The sequence below is a fragment of the Lithobates pipiens genome, unplaced genomic scaffold, assembly GCF_037356315.1.
Source record: "Lithobates pipiens isolate NorthernLeopardFrog02 unplaced genomic scaffold, aLitPip1_a1.2 Scaffold_25, whole genome shotgun sequence".
Taxonomy (NCBI): Eukaryota; Metazoa; Chordata; class Amphibia; order Anura; family Ranidae; genus Lithobates; species Lithobates pipiens.
In genome coordinates, this window is record NW_027507787.1 from 153,065,106 (window position 1) to 153,081,749 (window position 16,644).

A 16,644-nucleotide genomic window follows, 5' to 3' on the forward strand; every position below is an offset into this window, starting at 1 on the left:
GTTCCTTGTTTACGGTTGTGGGGTCAGCCGTGCGACTTGTACTGGCATCCGCACTGGTGTCGCAGACACTGACTGAGTGGGAAAAACTTTTGCACCGCGAATTGGGAGAGCAACAGGCTTCCCCTGTCTGCGCGGAACTAGCTGACCAACTAGTGCAAGGCCTTAAGTACGTCTGTGACACGGCCCTGGATACTCTCCCTCTGTTATCCAGGGCTTCAGTGTCAGCTGTGGTGCTGAGGCCTGCTGACCAGGCATCCAAAAAAGCCCTGACGGATCTTACCTTCCTTGGCGACCGGCTCTTTGGAGCCTCATTAGATGACACTATTAAAAATGCCACCGGTGGTAAGAGTACCCTACTCCCACAGACCAGGAAGGCTAAGGAGCCACGCCGTAGGCAAGGGCCCTCTTTTTCCGCTCACAAGTAGCTTTTTCATCCGCCCAGAGCTTCGACAAAACCTCCCCAGCCTGACCGGACACCCACAGACATTCAAAAATGTCCCTGGAATCACAAGCCTGCGAATAAAAGCGCTACCGCATGAAGGTTTGCCCCCGTGTCTCGGGGGGAGGGGTCGCCTTCGGGAGTTTGCAGCCCGGTTATCCGACCAATGGGTCTGGCATCAGCCCCCCAAGTCTTTTTAACAAGGTACTGGCTCCAGTTTTGGTGTTGCTGCCACAACGTGGGATCACGATCGTTGGATACCTAGACGATCTCCTAAGGGCATCTTCTGCCTCAGAATTAGAGGAGGATGTGGCGATCACCATGCAGACCCTGCAAGAATTTGGGTGGCTGTGAACCTCAAAAAGTCGGAGATTGTGCCGACCCAGCTTCTGGAGTACCTAGGATTGCTGTTGGACTCCAGGAAAGCGAGAGTTTTTCTTCCTTCAGACAAATTGCAGACTCTCAGATCCGCGGTAAAACTTCTGATGAACTGCAGGTGGTCGTCGCTTCGCTTTTGCATGTGAGTACTGGGGCTCATGGTATCTTCCTTCGAGGCAGTACATTATGCCCAGTTCCACACCAGAGTCCTGCAGAAGGAGATTTTGACAAAATGGGACAAATCTCAGTTGTCTCTGGATCGACAGATCCAGGTGAGCCAGTCAGTCAGAGACTCACTGATTTGGTGGCTGAGATCCCCGGTGATTCAGTCCGGAAAATCGTTCCTTCCTCTGAAATGGACGGTGATCACGACGGATGCCAGTCTATCCGGCTGGGGTGGAGTGATGGGGGTTCAGTCGGCTCAGGGCCTCTGGTCGACGGAAGAATCCGAGTTGCCGATCAATCTGCTTGAATTGAGAGCGATCAAGCTGTGCCTCTACACATGGTCGATGAGACTTCAAGGGCGTCCGATCAGGATACAGTCAGACAACACCATGGCTGTGGCGTACGTCAATCACCAAGGGAGAACAAGAAGCTCAGCCGCTGCACGAGAGGTCGCTCATATACTTCGGTGGAAAGAGCGGCACCTACTGGACCTGTCTGCTATTTACATCTCGGGAGTTAACTGGCAGGCGGACTATCTGAGTCGACAGATGCTGGACCCAGGAGAATGGGCATTGCACCTGGAGTTATTCAGGTTGCTGTGCCTGAAGTGGGGCACACCAGACGTGGATCTACTGGCCTCCCGTCTCAATCGGAAAGTGCCGAGATTCGTGTCCAGGACAAGAGATCCGTGGGCCGATGCGTCAGACGCGCTGGTGGCTCTGTGGGATCAGTACCAGCTGATCTATGCCTTTCCTCTACTGAAACTGTTGCCACGTCTGCTTCGCAGAGTGGAAGCCGAGGGGATCCAGTGTGGTTGCCACAGATTAGCCTCAGCGTCCTTGGTACACAGACCTGGTGCGTCTGGTGGCAGACACTCCCTGGCGACTGCCGTTGCGAGAGGACCTTCTGTCTCAAGGTCCGATTCTCCATCCTGCTTTACCATCGCTGGCTTTAACGTGCATGGCTATTGAGAGCCCGGGGTCTGTCAGACTCGGTGATTCCAACTATGTTGAGAGTACGGAAATCTTCTCGGAAGATATACAATTGTACCTGGAAGGCCTACATCTCCATGTGTGAGGAGAAAGGATGGCATCCGTGCTCCTTTTCCATAGCTAGGATGCTGCTGTTTCTCCAGCAAGGACTAGACCAGAGATTGGCATTGAGCACCATCAAAGGGCAAATTTCAGCCTTAGCTGTCTTTTTTCAACGACCCCTGGCATCGCACTCCTTAGAGAGTACCTTCGTTCAGGGGGTGCATCATGTAGTCCCACCGGTGCGTCCACCGTTACCCCCATGGGATTTGAACCTGTTGTCGGCGTTTCAAATGCCGCTGTTTAAAAACATCAGGGAGATTCCCCTGTTGACCCTTTCCCAGAAAGTGGTCTTTCTAGTGGCCATCACATCGGCCAGGAGGGTTTCGGAACTGGCGGCCTTGTCCTGCAAGTCACCCTATCCGGTTATCCATTTTTTACCGAAAGTGGTCTCGGCTTTTCATATCAAATGAGGACATTGTATTACCATCTTTGTCCTAAGCCGAAACACCCTAAGGAGGTGACCCTTCACGCTCTTGACGTGGTTAGGGCTCTGAAGGTGTATTTGTCTGCCATGGCTCCTTTTCAGAAGTTAGACACTTTTTTCCGGTGGCTGGTCCAAAGAAAAGCATGGTGGTCTCGTCGGCCACCATTTCCAGGTGGATCAGACAGATTGTAGTAGAAACCTACGCCTTGAAGGGGCAGGTGCCCCTTTTCCGGTCACGGCCCACTCCACAAGGGCAATCGGAAGGTCTTGGGCCTTCCGACACCAAACGTTGGTTGCTCAGGTGTGTAAAGCGGCGACCTGGTCGTCTGCCCACACGTTTACCAAGTTTTACAAGGTAGACGTCAGTGCATCGGCTGATGCCTGTTTTGGCCGCAAAGTTGGTAAATATAAGAGAAAATAGGATTTTTTGTACTCACAATAAAATCCTTTTCTCTGTAATTCACAGAGTGACACAGCACCCGCCCCTCCTTTTATCTTTACGTTATACTGCTTGTTGACGTACTGAGGCTGCTTTGCAGGGTGGGGGGGTTGTAGTCCGAGGGACCGCCCCCCTGGGCGGAACTAAGAGTTCTGAGTGTTGTGTTACAACTATGCCTAGTATTCTCCTAGTTATAAGGCTAACAACGCATTTGTTACAGAGAGGGGCTGTGTCGGTGAATTACAGAGAAAAGGATTTTACGGTGAGTACAAAAAATCCTATTTTTTGGCCAAAAAGAAGATGACACCACAACCTAAAATGAATTTTCGTCCTTCTTACCAGACCCGGACTCAAGGTAAACAGGACAAAAGAGACCTTGGAGGTCACAAAGGAAAGGGGTCGAGGGAAGTCTGGGGTGTCCCCCCCCCCCCCCCGCAAAGACCCAGTGACGGTCTTCCGACTGTGGGGGGTAGGCTTCAGTCGGTTCTTCCGCAGTAGGAGGGGGTGGCATCAGGTGCGTTTTGTTCTCAAGGTAATTTCGGAGGGTTACATGATGGAGTTCTCGGAAAGCCACCGTCTCGTTTTTATGTGACACAGCTCCCCAGAGATCAGGAGAAATCAACAGAAGGTAATCACCCCAGTACCCCAGGGGGAGGAAAAACTAGAGTGTTATTTTCATGTTTTTCTAGTAAAGAAGCCATCTGGAAAATTCAGGTTAATACTGAATTTAAAAATCTTAACCAGGTCCATCCTGTACAAAAAGTTTCGTATGGACACAATTTATTCCATGAGGAAACTCCTTCCTACGGGGTGCTTTCTAGCCTCCATAGATCTAAGGGACGCATGCCTGCATGTTCCCATAACACTAGCGTCGCAGAGATATCTGCATCTGACAATCAGAGCAGGGGGAGTGGTGTCACACTTTCAGTTCAGGGCTCTCCTGTTCGGTCTCTCTGCTTCTCCAAGGATCTTCACGAAGATCATGTCAGAAGCATTGGCACCACTCAGGTTGGAAGGGGTATCTGTAGTACTATGGATGACCTTATTTTGTTTGCCAGCTCAGAGGATCTTTTACGCAGGGATCTGAAAAGGGCACAGAGCCATTTAGAGAGTCTGGATTGGATTTTGAACAAAGAAAACTCAGGCCTAATTCCCTCTCAGGTGATCATTTTCATGTTATTGACTCTGTACAGGAAAAGATTTTGCTCACGGAAGAAAAGATGGTAAGGGTGCAGGCGGTAGTAAGGTAAGTGCAGACAAATCTGGCTGTTACAGTTCGAGCAGTCAAGTCCACATTGGGGTTTCTAACAGCCTCAATCCCAGCTGTTCAGTGGGCCCGCCTCCATGTGAGAGACTTCTGACAGGCGATTATACAGAGTTGGGCCTACGGAGAGTCTTTTGAAAAAACAGATAAGGATCCCGTCACCAGTAAAAAGAAAGTTATGGTGGTGGAGGGATCAAACGAATTTGAGCAAGGGTTTGCCCTGGATTTTTCCCACAGCAAAAATTCTGACAACAGATGCAAGCTCCTGGAGGTGGGGTGCACATCTCGAGAACCAGTTGGCTCGGGGTTCCTGGTGAGTGGAGGAATCCAGGAGATCCTAAAACTGGAGGGAATTAAGGGCCATTTTCTTGGGTTATGGGCCTTCAGACAGACGATCAGAGGCCAACACATCCAGGTATTGTCTGACAGCGCCACGGCAGTGGCCTACATCTCAAGACGGGGGCACAAGGAGCAGTTGTCTTCTAGACTTGGCCCTACAGACTCTGACCTGGGCAGAGGATAACGTGGCATCCCTAAAAGCATTACATCTGAAGGGCAGCCTATACCAGATAGCGGACTTTTTAAGCAGAAAAAGGGTGCTAGAGTCTGATTGGAGCCTGAGTCAGTGGATAGTGGACAGATGGGGAATCCCCCAGATAGACCTTTTTGCATCAGAAACAAATGCAAAGGTTCCGGTCTACTATTCTCTGAACATGCAGGACCAAGAGAAGGGCCTGGACACAATGGGCAGCGCAGGACCTTCCGTTTGTGTTATGCTTTTCCCCCTATACAGATGATCCTATTAGTACTCAGGCAGCTACAGGGAGAAAAGACAACTCTAATTTCTTTATCGTACATCCCGGGACACAGACCCATAGTTGTTACTATGTGGGTTATAGGCCACCTTCAGGTGATGGACACTGGCACACCCTAAGACAAGAAGTCCACTCCCTATATAACCCCTCCCACTATTATGAGTACCTCAGTTTTTTTTTGCCAGTGTCTTAGGTGTTGGTCACGAGTAAAGATGTGGTGTGGTGAGCTACACTGGAATATTCCTTGCTGGGGAAAGCTATTCAAACCGGATCCATTAAAAGGTGTCTTTTCAGGCCGAATTGAATGGTACCTGGGCCTCGTGGTGGAAGAAATTAGGTTTAACCCGTAACGCTTCTCTTTTTAGAGAGCTGGACCCCGGGATCCAGTGCTTTGGTTTTTTAGCCATAAAGTTTTCCTGGTGGGGTGCTTTACGGACCAGGAATGTGGATCCCCCGATAAAAAGGGGCCCCGGTTCCTGAAGGTTTTTTAACAGAGCCCACCGTGAGGGGTGAAGATTGGGTCTGTTGGTTTTACCACAGAATCCCTACGGTGGGAAAGGTAAGTGGAGATTTCTAAGAAATTTTTAATTCTTTTCTGAATTGTGTACTTTTAAAATGTAAATGTTGTTATGCCTAAAAGTCACCACTGGCAGGTGTATAGAGCACGCACCTTTCATGCTTTCCTCAGATCACTCTGTAATCAGCAGAAGCTGCAGTCTTCCCTCTGGCGAGCAATCTCAGGCCTCCAGTAAGGTGTTTGGGGGGGGGGGGATTTTTTCCTGAAACACCCCCCACCTGGACAGAAGCTCTCCCCCTCTCTCTGGATAGAGGGGGAAGCCAGAAATGATGAGTGGATGCTGCTCCATTTTCACACCGCTTTGTCACAGCCTCCTCGCCGCCAATACACACGTCGACCCCATCGGATCACAAAGCCCACGTGCGAGAAATGCGTTTTTTTGTTTTAGAGGGGGTGCGGTATACGGAGAGAGCGTGGCTTAGCGTGCGGCAACATCCAGCGCAGGAGTACTTTTAAAAGGCTCCATTTTGCTGTCTGCAACTGTCGGAGGGACACGAGCAAAAATGGGGCATGTAAGTGGTGACACAGGCATTCCCTTGGCACATTTACTAAGGCACTAGGCTGAGCACTAATAGCAGTGGCAGTTGCTGGACTATTTGCTCAAGCATTGGGTGCAGTTTCTTCTGGTAGTACTCTGCATTTGTGCATCGGGCTATGGTCATGAGGGGGAGGTAGAAACACTCCAAAAAAGGGCTTGAGGGACTCTTTCAAGCTCTAAAAAGCCTAAACTCATCTCTACAATGGCATCCTCCCCTGAGAGATCTGAGGTGGTTGGTCAGAGTGAGGCATCCAAGCCGTCAAGTGTTGCAACTGTTTCCAACACGAAGTTTTTGTCGGCAGCCATGATAGGTTTGGGAGATAGGTTAGTGGCTTTAATCCCATCCCAGTGTGGGACAAAATGCGGCAGGTCCCCTTCCATTACCCAGGGACCTCAAACTGAGGATCTCGGGGTGGGGGAAGAGGAATTTCCTTCAGCGGACCATGAAGAGGCTGATGACTCCTCTTCTGAGGGGTCAAATGTGGAAGAATCAGCTTCACAATCTGATACATTGTTGGTGCAATCTCTTACTGAGATGGTCTGTTCCACAATTTTGCTACCCTTAACTGAGTCGGTTGATAAGCCTACTTCTTCTTTGGGTTTGCTAAAGCCTCCTCAAGCCGTGCATGCCTTTCCTGTCCATTCATTGCTGGAAAAGCTTATGTATTTTGAGTGGGATCACCCAGATAAGCATTTTTTTCCACCTAAAAAGTTTTCAACACTTTATCCTATGGAGGAGAAATTCACTAAAAAGTGGGACATACCAGCAATTGACGCTGCTATATCCTCTGTGAATAAAAGTTTGACTTCTCCGGTAGACAATGCTCAAATGATCGGGGATCCAATGGACAAAAAGTTGGAATTCCTATTAAAAAAACACTTTTTCTCTGGCAGGTTCAGTGACTCAGCCTGTGCTGGTAGCAATTGGTGTATGTCAATCCTTGAGAGACCAGTTTAAACAGCTGCTCAAGGTTATTCCTGATCAGCAGACCCAGTATTTAGCCGAATTACCAGCCGCATTATGTTTTGCAATAGATGCCATGAGAGAGTCTATCCTTCAGGCCTCGCGCCTTTAGACTTGGGCTGGTACATATGCGTAGAATCTTATGGTTGAAAAATTGGTCAGCCGAGGAGCCATGCAAAAAGCTCCTGGCTAGTTTTCCTTTTCACGATGAACGGCTGTTTGCGGATAATTTTGGATAAATACATCCAAAGAATTTCTGATGGAACCATGGACCCTACCACCACATCCAGACCTTCTCACGCAAGGTCCGGTATTCCATTCTACCTTACTAATGCTAAATTTAATGGTTTGACTATTGAGAAACACATTCTGAAGAAGCATGGGCTATCAGGTTCTGTGGTATCTACCTTGATTAATGCACGGAAAGCAGCCTCCAGAGTCATATATTATAGAGCCTGGAAGGCATATGTCTCCTGGTGTGAATCCAGGGGTTGGCACCCCAGGAAGTATGTCATAGGTAAAATCCTTGACTTTCTGCAGATGGGGTTAGAGATGAAGCTGGCCTTGAGTACTATCAAAGGCCAGGTCTAGACCTTATCAGTATTGTTTCAACGACCATTTGCTTTGCATTCTTTGGTTTGTAGTTTTATTCAGGGGTAACGCGGCTTAATGCCCCGATTAGGTCACCCCTGAACCCAGCCTTTTGAGCTGATACAGCATATTCTCTTGGTCCTTTTGACAAGGAAACAAATTTTTCTAGTAGCCATATATTCTGCAAGAAGGGTATCAGTTGGCTGCTCTTTCTTGTAAAGAGCCATATTTAATAATTCACAAGGATAAGGTAGTATTGCCCCCTCATCCTAATTTTCTACTGAAGGTAGTGTCAGGTTTTCATTTAAACCAGGATGTTATTCTGCCTTCATTTTTTCCAGAGCCCTGTTCTACGTAAGAGAAATCACTAATTCTCTGGATGTGGTGAGAGTAGTCAGTCTACTTGAAGGTGACTGCTCAGAGTGATGTTTTGTTTGTGTTGCCTGAAGGTCCTAAAAGAGGACAGGCAACATCAAAATATACTATTTCTAAATGGATTCGGGAAGTATTTGTTCAAGCTTATGGTTTGAAGAAGAAGATTCCACCCGCTTAAATCAAAGCGTACTCCACTAGGGCTGTTAGTGCTTCATGGTCAGTGCATCACTAAGCCTCCATGGCTCAAATCTGCAAGGCCGCAACTTGGTCTTCAGTCTATACATTTACCAGATTCTATCAGGTGGATGTAAAAAAGCGTGAGGATATTGCCTTTGGGCGTAGTGTGCTGCAGGCAGCCGTATAAGTCCTCTAGTCTCATGGTGCTCTACTTTTGTTGTGTGTCTCTCCCTGCAGTTGGCATTCCTCTGGGACATCCCACATAGTAACTACTATGGCTATGTGTCCCGTGATGTATGATAAAGAAAATAGGATTTTTATAACAGCTTACTTGTAAAATCCTTTTCTTGGAGTACATCACTGGACATAAAGTCCCCCCCCCCCCTTTCTAATACACGTATATTGCTTTGCTACAAAAACTGAGGTACACCCAGTAGTGAGAGGGGTTAAATAGGGAGTAGACTTCTTATCTTAGCTTGTGCCAGTGTCCATCACCTGATAACCCATATAGTAACTACTATGGCTCTGTGTCCCATGATGTACTCCAAGAAAAGGATTTTACAGGTAAGCTGTTAAAAAAATCCTATTTTTAGTGGCCCATATTCGCCCAAGAGGTTTGGTTTTCAGTCCTCCTAAAATTGGCAGTAGAGTCTCATTGGTTACTTCCGGTCCAAAGGGGCTTGCTGACTCAGGGTCCCCTTCTGCATCCCAACGTAGGGCAACACAAGTTAGCAGATTGGTTACTGAGGGGCAAATCCTGAGGAGTAAGGGTTTTTCCTATAATTTAACTTGTACCCTGCTAAATAGCAGGAAGAAGGTCACAAGGGCCATTTATTTTAAGACCTGGAAATGCTTCAGTTTCGGTTGTAATTCAAAACATTACCTTCCAAAGGAGAACATTTTGGTTCTGGAATGTCTACAGGACGGAATAGAGAAGGGTTTGGCAGCAAGCACCTTGAAAGATCAGGTAGCTGCACTATCAGTTTTTTTTTTTAGAGAGATGGTTATCTCATGACCCTTGGATCATCATGTTTTTCAAGGCACTAGTTAGAGCTAGACCAGTTCCTTTTAAGTGTTTTCCCAAATGGGATTTATCAGTTGTTTTGCAGGGTCTGACTAGAAGACCCTTTGAACCATCAGAAGAAGCCACAATTAAATTGTGGTCCTTAAAGCTAACACTGCTGATAGCAGTCACTTCGGCTAGAAGGGTCAGTGAACTTCAGGCATTATCTATCATTGAGCCTTTCTTGACAGTTTTCCCAGATTGGGTAGTACTGAGGACAGAACAGGGGTTTTTTGTCGAAGGTTGCTTCAGTTTTCCACAGGTCTCAAGAGATAATTCTACCAATGTTCTGTTCAAATCCAACAGGCCCTAAAGAAAGGGAATTTCATAGTCTGGATGTAAAGAGAGGTAACAAAGGAGTTTAGAAGATCCAATTCTTTTTTTTTTGTTTTATTTCTGGATCTCGTAAGGATTACGGAACTTCTAAAAGCACGATTGGTAGGTGGCTTCGGATGGCTATTCACAAAGCTTATAGGGTTGCAAAAAAACAGAACTCCTGCAGGGGTAGTGGCCCATTCAGCTCAGGCTGTAACTACGTCCTGGGTGGAACGAGCTGGAGCTTTGCCAGGGCGAATTTGTTTGGCAGCCACATGGGTGAGTTATTCCACCTTTACTCGTCACTATAGGATGGACCTGCTCTCTGCAGCAGAGCAGTCATTTGGCAGGAAGGTCCCTCCCTAAGAGTAAGTACTCGTTTATCATCTCCAGGTGTTGTCCTGAAAGATGAGGTGAGAAAACCTTAGTTAGACTTATCGATAAAGGTATTTCTACGAGTCTTTCAGGACTGCGCCATTGACCCTTCCTTGGGTTATAAATGTTAATGTGTTGTGGTTGCTATGTTCTGTTTATATAATTTCAGCATGGCTGGAGGTACTCAGTAACAAGGAATGACTGCAGTGTTTCCTGGGAAGTTGGTGGAGCTGCGCGCTCTCCAGGTGCTGTCCTGAAAGACTTGTAGAAATACCGTCTAACTAAGGTTTTCGTTTGCCATGGTAGTCTGTTGTGTTCATGAAAGGTGAACTTTTCTTGTTTTTGTCCATCTTTCCCAGTCTATCCGGTGTTACAGCTTCTTTTTTTTTTTTTTTTTTTTTTTTTTTTTCCTGGAGCACAACTTTTAGTGTCAAAACATATACATTGTCATAGCAGTATTTTATACATTTTATTATCAAATTAAAAAGACCAGGGCTTAAATAACATTCACACAGCAGCTGAGCATAGAGACCTTTTTAGCAGTTAGTAAGGATGTAATGTTAAAGGTGAACTCCAGGCATATAGGACTGGCACAAATTATTACATCTCTGTATTCATTAAACCGTTTAGTGCCAGTTCACACTGGGATGACTTGACAGGCGACTTAGCCACCTGACAAGTCGCATCCCGTTCTGTACTATGGAACCGTTCTAATCGGAGCGACTTTGGGGGTGATTTGAGGCTCTGCAAGTCGTGCTGCCTCAGTGTGATACACATACAGTACTGTGCAAAAGCTTTAGGCAGGTGTGGAAAAGTGCTGTAAATGAAGAATGTTTTAGAAATAGAAGTGTTAATAGTTAATTTTCCATTTTGTTGATTGATAAAAATAAACAGAAATCAAATCAATATTTGATGTGACCACCCTTTGCCTTCACGTCCCCATCAATTCTTCTAGGTACACTTGCACACAGCTATTGAAGGAAATAAGCACAGATCTTCTCAAAAGCCTCTCCATGTCATCCCAGACAAATGCCATGATTTTGAAATCCAGCTTCTGTGGGGGTCAAACCATCACTTCCAGGACTCCTTGATATTATTTACACTGAAGATATTGACTGACATTGGCTGTATCTTTGGAGTCATTGTCCTGCTGCAGAATACATTTGGGGCCAATCATACACCTCCCTGATAGTATGGCATGTTGGGTAAGTATCTGCTTGTATTACTCAGCATTGAGGACATCATTGATCCTGACCAAATCTCCAACTCCATTTGGAGAAGTGCAGCCTCAAACTTGCAAGGAACTCCCACCACCACTACAGACACTCATTATTGTACCACCTTCCAGCCTTTCACCAACATATTGCTACAGCCAAGCATTTCAAATTTTTATTAATCGGAGGACCTGCTGCCATTTTTCTGCACCCCAGTTCCTATGTTTTTGTGCATAGTTGAGTCACTTAGTCTTGTTGCAACATTGGAGATATGGCTTTTTGCCTGCAATTCTTCTTTGAAGACCACTTCTGGCCAAATGTCTCCGGACAGTAGATGGGTGTACCTGGGTCCCACTGGTTTCCACCAGTTCTGTGCTGATGGCACTGCTGGACATCTTCCGATGTGGAAGGGAAGTAAGCATGCATCACTGTTGCCTACAGACACTCATTATTGTACTGCTTTCCAGCCCTTCACCAACATACTGCCTCCTGCTATAGCCAAATATTTCAAATTTTGTCTCCTCACTCCAGAACACCTGCTTCCATTTTCTGCACCCCAGTTCTTATGCTTTAGTGCATAGGCTATGGAAACAAGGCTAAGCGACTCAACTATGCACAACAACATACTTGCCAAGTTCCTTCAAAAACTGTGCAAGTGTACCTAGAAGAATTGATGCTGTTTTGAAGGCAAAGGATGGTCAGCCCAAATTTTGATTTAGATTTCTCTTCTGTTCATTTGCTTTCTATTTTGTTAATTGATAAAAAATAAACTGCTACAGTTTATTACACTAGTTACGATTTCTGAAAGCAATCTTTATTTACAGCATTTTTTCACACCTGTCTTAAGACTCTTGCACCGTACTGTGTGTATACAAGGAGCCAATTGGCCTAAACTGTGATGCAGTACTCGTGCTTACAGGGGGCATGCTGATATGAGGAGAACAGAGTGAACTCATCAGTCTGATGCTTCTTCATTTGCTGTCCAATCACAGACTTTGGGACAGGACCCTTGAGTGTGAACTGCAGCAGAGAAAAATCAGGTCTTCTCTCCTACCAGACATGTCTGTGCTGTGTGGCAGACCTATGTACATCTCAGTACTGGATGGACAAAAATACAAATACCTGACAGGTTCTACAGCTCCCTTATGTATTTCAGCTGTGTAGATACATTCATACATTTCATCAGTGCTGTGTGAGGTGACATGGTGGGAAAATATCTTACAATTAAAACTGTCCCAGCTGGATTGTATGGATAGGTTGTAGTGTTTATCCAGCTGAAATGATACAGGGAGGTGTGTGTGAACATCCCAGGACAGAGAGCCTTTAATTCTTAAAAAAAAAAAAAAATAGTGAAGCGATTCCACATATTTAGCAGAATTACTGTACAGCGTATACATAGATACACATTTGTAAAGTCACTGGAAGGCTTTCATAGAATACCGACGTTTGATGTCCCAATACTTGCTGGAATCTGAAATAAAAACAATCCTGGCTATGACAAGTCAGAGCTGCCTTCCGGGTGCCTCCATCCTGGTGGTGGTTGTGCCAAGTACAAGTGCATGTATTGTGCCAGATCAGTTCATATTATTCCTGGATCTTGGAGTACATCTCATCGATCTGACTTCTGAAATGCTTTGCCACCTCCGCTCTCTTGGCCTTCAATGTCGGGGTCAGCAAACCGTTCTCAACGCTCATCATCTCTTGGTGCACATAAATATCCCTCACCTGAAAGAGCATAGCACAGGTCACCGTTCTGTACAAACACATGTTTATTTTAGTGAAAGTCCCAGTTCTGCTGAGAAAAGGAGAAAACTATCCCTTCTAGGTTATCTTTACGTGTGGCATAGATTGCATCAATCTTTATTGAAGATCAATCCCTGCTTTTGTTCTGTAGATAACGAGTCGGGTCATACTAGTTCCACTGGCCAAAATCAATCAACCCAACACTGAGGTAGGTTTTGCTAGTACCATTGACACCTAGATCTGAGAACTGTCAAATGACCAGAGGTACATCACATCTCCCTTGCAGTTGCCAACACTGCTGATTTCAGTACTGGTTGCAGAGGAGGAAAGAAACTGTAATGCCGCGTACACGCAATCCGAATTCCGGACAGAAAAAGACAGATGAGAGCTTTTCATCGGAAAATGCGACTGTGTGTATGCTCCATCAGAATTTAGCTGTCCGAATTTCCTCCAGCCAAAAATTGATAGCATGTTCTCAATTTTCCCGACGGAAAAACTTTCTATCGGAAATTCCGATCATGTGTATGCAATTCCGACAAGCCCAAAATCACGCATTCTCAGAATCAACTACGAGAGAGAAGCTACTGGCTATTGAACTTCCTTTTTCTAGTCCCGTCGTACGTGTTGTATGTCACCACGTTATAAATGATCGGAATTTGGTGTGACTGTGTGTAGGCAAGACAGCTTGAGCCGAATTCCATCGAGAAAACCATCAGAGCTTTTTCCGACGAGAATTCCAATCGTGTGTATGCGGCATAAGGGAGTGCAAATATAGGGTGATTATAAGGGAGTACCCATTCCAGAGATGTTGAGGCTCATGTGAGAAGCAATCTATTGTTTTCTTTTCCATGTGATTGAATCATTAAAGCAAATCCACTTTTTTTAATGTGTAAACATTCTCATTCTTTTAGTAAATCTGCTTTGCTGTCCAACATGGGGGATTATGGGAACTCTTCCTTGCAACTATAATGCTACATATTTTCAAGGAACACAAATTGTATTTTATTTTTCATTTCTCAATTTCATAAAAACAGCAAACTTTAATGGCAAGGTCATTAGAGTAAACTACTAAATGTCTTTTGTAGCAGTCAATCTCTCCTTTCTTACTTTCCCCTTTCTCCCCTTCCTTCCTCTCCTTTATTCCTTTTCTGCCTCCCTTCCTCCTCCCCCCCTCTTTTCTTCCCTTCCTTCCTTCCTTCCTCCTCCTTCCCCTCCTTTCTTACTTCCTTGCCCCCCCCTTCTTTCCTTCCTTCCTTCCTCCACTTTCTCTTCTTCCTTCTATCCCCTCATTGCTTTCTTTCATTGTAGCAGTTTCTTCCTTATAGCAGTACATTATACCCACCCCTCCCTTCCTTCTTTCTTTCCCTTCCTTCCTTCCTCTCCATTCTTCCTTTCCTCCCCCCTCATTCCTTCCTTTATTTGTTTCTGCCTCCCTTCCATTTCTTTCTAACTCCCTTTCTTACCATCATTGCCCCTTCTCCCTCCTTTCTGTGCTTCCCTTTCCCTACTTTCTCTTCGTTCTTCTATCCCCTCCCTCTCTTTCTTTAGCCATAGGGGTTTGTTCCTTGTAGCAGTTAATTCTACCTATTCTATTCTACCTCCTTCCTTTTATTCCTTCTTTCCCTTCCTTCCCCCTCATTCCTTCTTTTTCCACCTCCACTCCCTTCCTTCCTCATCCTTCCTTTTTTTCCTTCCTTCCCTTTCCCTTCTCTTTCCCTATCCTCCTTTTTTTCATCTTAACAGTTTCTTCCCTGTAGCAGTTCATTCTACTTATCCCTTTTCTTCCTTTTTCCTTTCCTCCCTTTCTTCCTTCCCTGTCTTGCCACTCCTTCCTTTTCCTCCTTCCTTCCCCTCCAACATTCCCTCGTTCCTTCCTTCTATCGCTTCCCTTCTGTGCCTAACTGAATCTGGCCATACACTAGTCGAATTGGGTTAAAAAAAATAAAAATCTATTTAAGAATGTTTTTTAATGTCCTAATCATTAGTAGGGTTAAATCTACATTTGTTTTTGATCATATAGAGGAGAAAACTCAAAGGAGCAAGATTTCATTTTTTTTCTTAAACTAAGTTCTAACCGTGAATGTGGGTTTCGGTCAGGAAAGTCCATTCACTCCTAAATCAAGCTAAAAGCAAACATTTTATGAAGTACTTTCAAATGACATTCACCAATTCATTGGGTGTAGTGCTGAGAATTTTCAAACAGACATTAATTTAAAAATCTATTAGTGTATGACCAGGTTAACTGGAAACCCAAATGTATTTCATACCTGCTCAAAAGACTTCAGTCCGGCCTGTTTTCCTGTCTTCACCATGTCTTCCAGTATAGCTTTCTTCACAGTCTAATAAGGGAAAATATCATTGTTATTAGTAAAAATAGATTAAAAAGTGTTATTTTAGGGTTTGCTTCCACATTTTGGGTCAGAGCTTACACAATGTTAAGGATTATCTTCCTGGACCCATGTGACAGCAATAAAGTTTGGTGATTGGTTGCTGCATTGCAGTAGGTAGAATTGAGAATGACATGCTTCACCATACCTGGAGGTACCAGTTTTTTTGGGGGGTTCTGGTATGGGATTGTGGTGCAAAGGCGTTCCAATAATGGGAATTCAGTAAATATTAAAACAAATTAACCAATGTTTGGCACTTACTCCAAAATAAACTAGAAGTAGATACAACCAAATATATAAGAAAATAAAATAAACAAATATTGTTAAATGAAATAAAATGAAAACCGTAGCTCACACTTTTGAAGGATAAATCCACTTATAGTATGTACATAATAAAGGTATGGTGCTTGGTTCTTTAAAGTAATACATGACATGACAAAATTGTAACAATTCAATTAAATAGTCCAGAGTTATGTATTCCCAACACCAAAAAAAAAACTATCTTCCTATGCATTTTTTTTTTTCAAAAATCATTTACCGCTTGTGCTCAGAATATGGATGTGCACTCACCAGAGATGTTTGACCCCTTTTACAGGTAGGTCAAAAAACGCTTTTGTGCTCTTAAGTGCAAAGATTCCTCCTGGAGTGGTCTGCGGGATGTCTACAGTAGTGATATCGTTTATGAGTAAGATAACCAAACGGGAGATAGATATAAAGTATTATAGTGCAGTAACTGAGCACAAGCGGTGAATGATTTTTGAAAAAATTGTATTGGAATATTGTTTTTTGGTGCTGGGAATACATCACATTGGACTATTTAATTTAATTGATACAATTTTTTCACGTATTACTTTATAGAACCAAGCGTCATACCTTTTATTATGTACAAACCTGTTATATTGCCTTGAGGGACAAAATGCAGGTTCTGTTTAATGTGTCTAAAATGTGGTGCTCATAGACATCTAGCATTTATCAGATCAGCCATTGAGGAGAAAACAAAAAAATAGGTTGTTTGTCCCCATGCTTGGTTCCCTTTGTCCCCCTTTTGCCCTTGCATATGATTCCCTTTGTCTCCCTATTGTTCCCATATTTGATTCTCTTGCACCCCTATTGTCCACGTACAGTATATGATTCCCCTTTTTTTTCTTCTATTGCACTCTTATTTGATTCTCTTTATCTCCCTATTGTCCCTGTATTTAATTCCATTTGTCCCACTATTTGATCCCCTTTTTTCCCTGTGTTCTCTATATTTAATTACCTTTGTCCCCCTATTGCCCTGCATATGATTCCCTTTGTCCCTCTATAGT

The 16,644-nt window shown here is 44.6% G+C and overlaps 1 protein-coding gene across 1 annotated transcript in view; it reads right to left on the reverse strand.

Annotated features, from left to right (window-relative positions):
- Positions 1 to 10,443: 10,443 nt before the first annotated feature.
- Positions 10,444 to 16,644, reverse strand: part of ACSL5 (acyl-CoA synthetase long chain family member 5) — an 85,185-nt gene continuing 78,984 nt past the window's right edge. Inside the window, exons 20-21 of the mRNA XM_077455042.1 lie at positions 15,218 to 15,289; positions 10,444 to 12,932 (exon numbers count right to left, since the gene is read on the reverse strand). Of these exons, the coding sequence (XP_077311168.1) occupies positions 12,792 to 12,932; positions 15,218 to 15,289 (213 nt within the window). The 3' untranslated portion in view covers positions 10,444 to 12,791. The remainder of the gene's footprint in view (positions 12,933 to 15,217; positions 15,290 to 16,644) is intronic.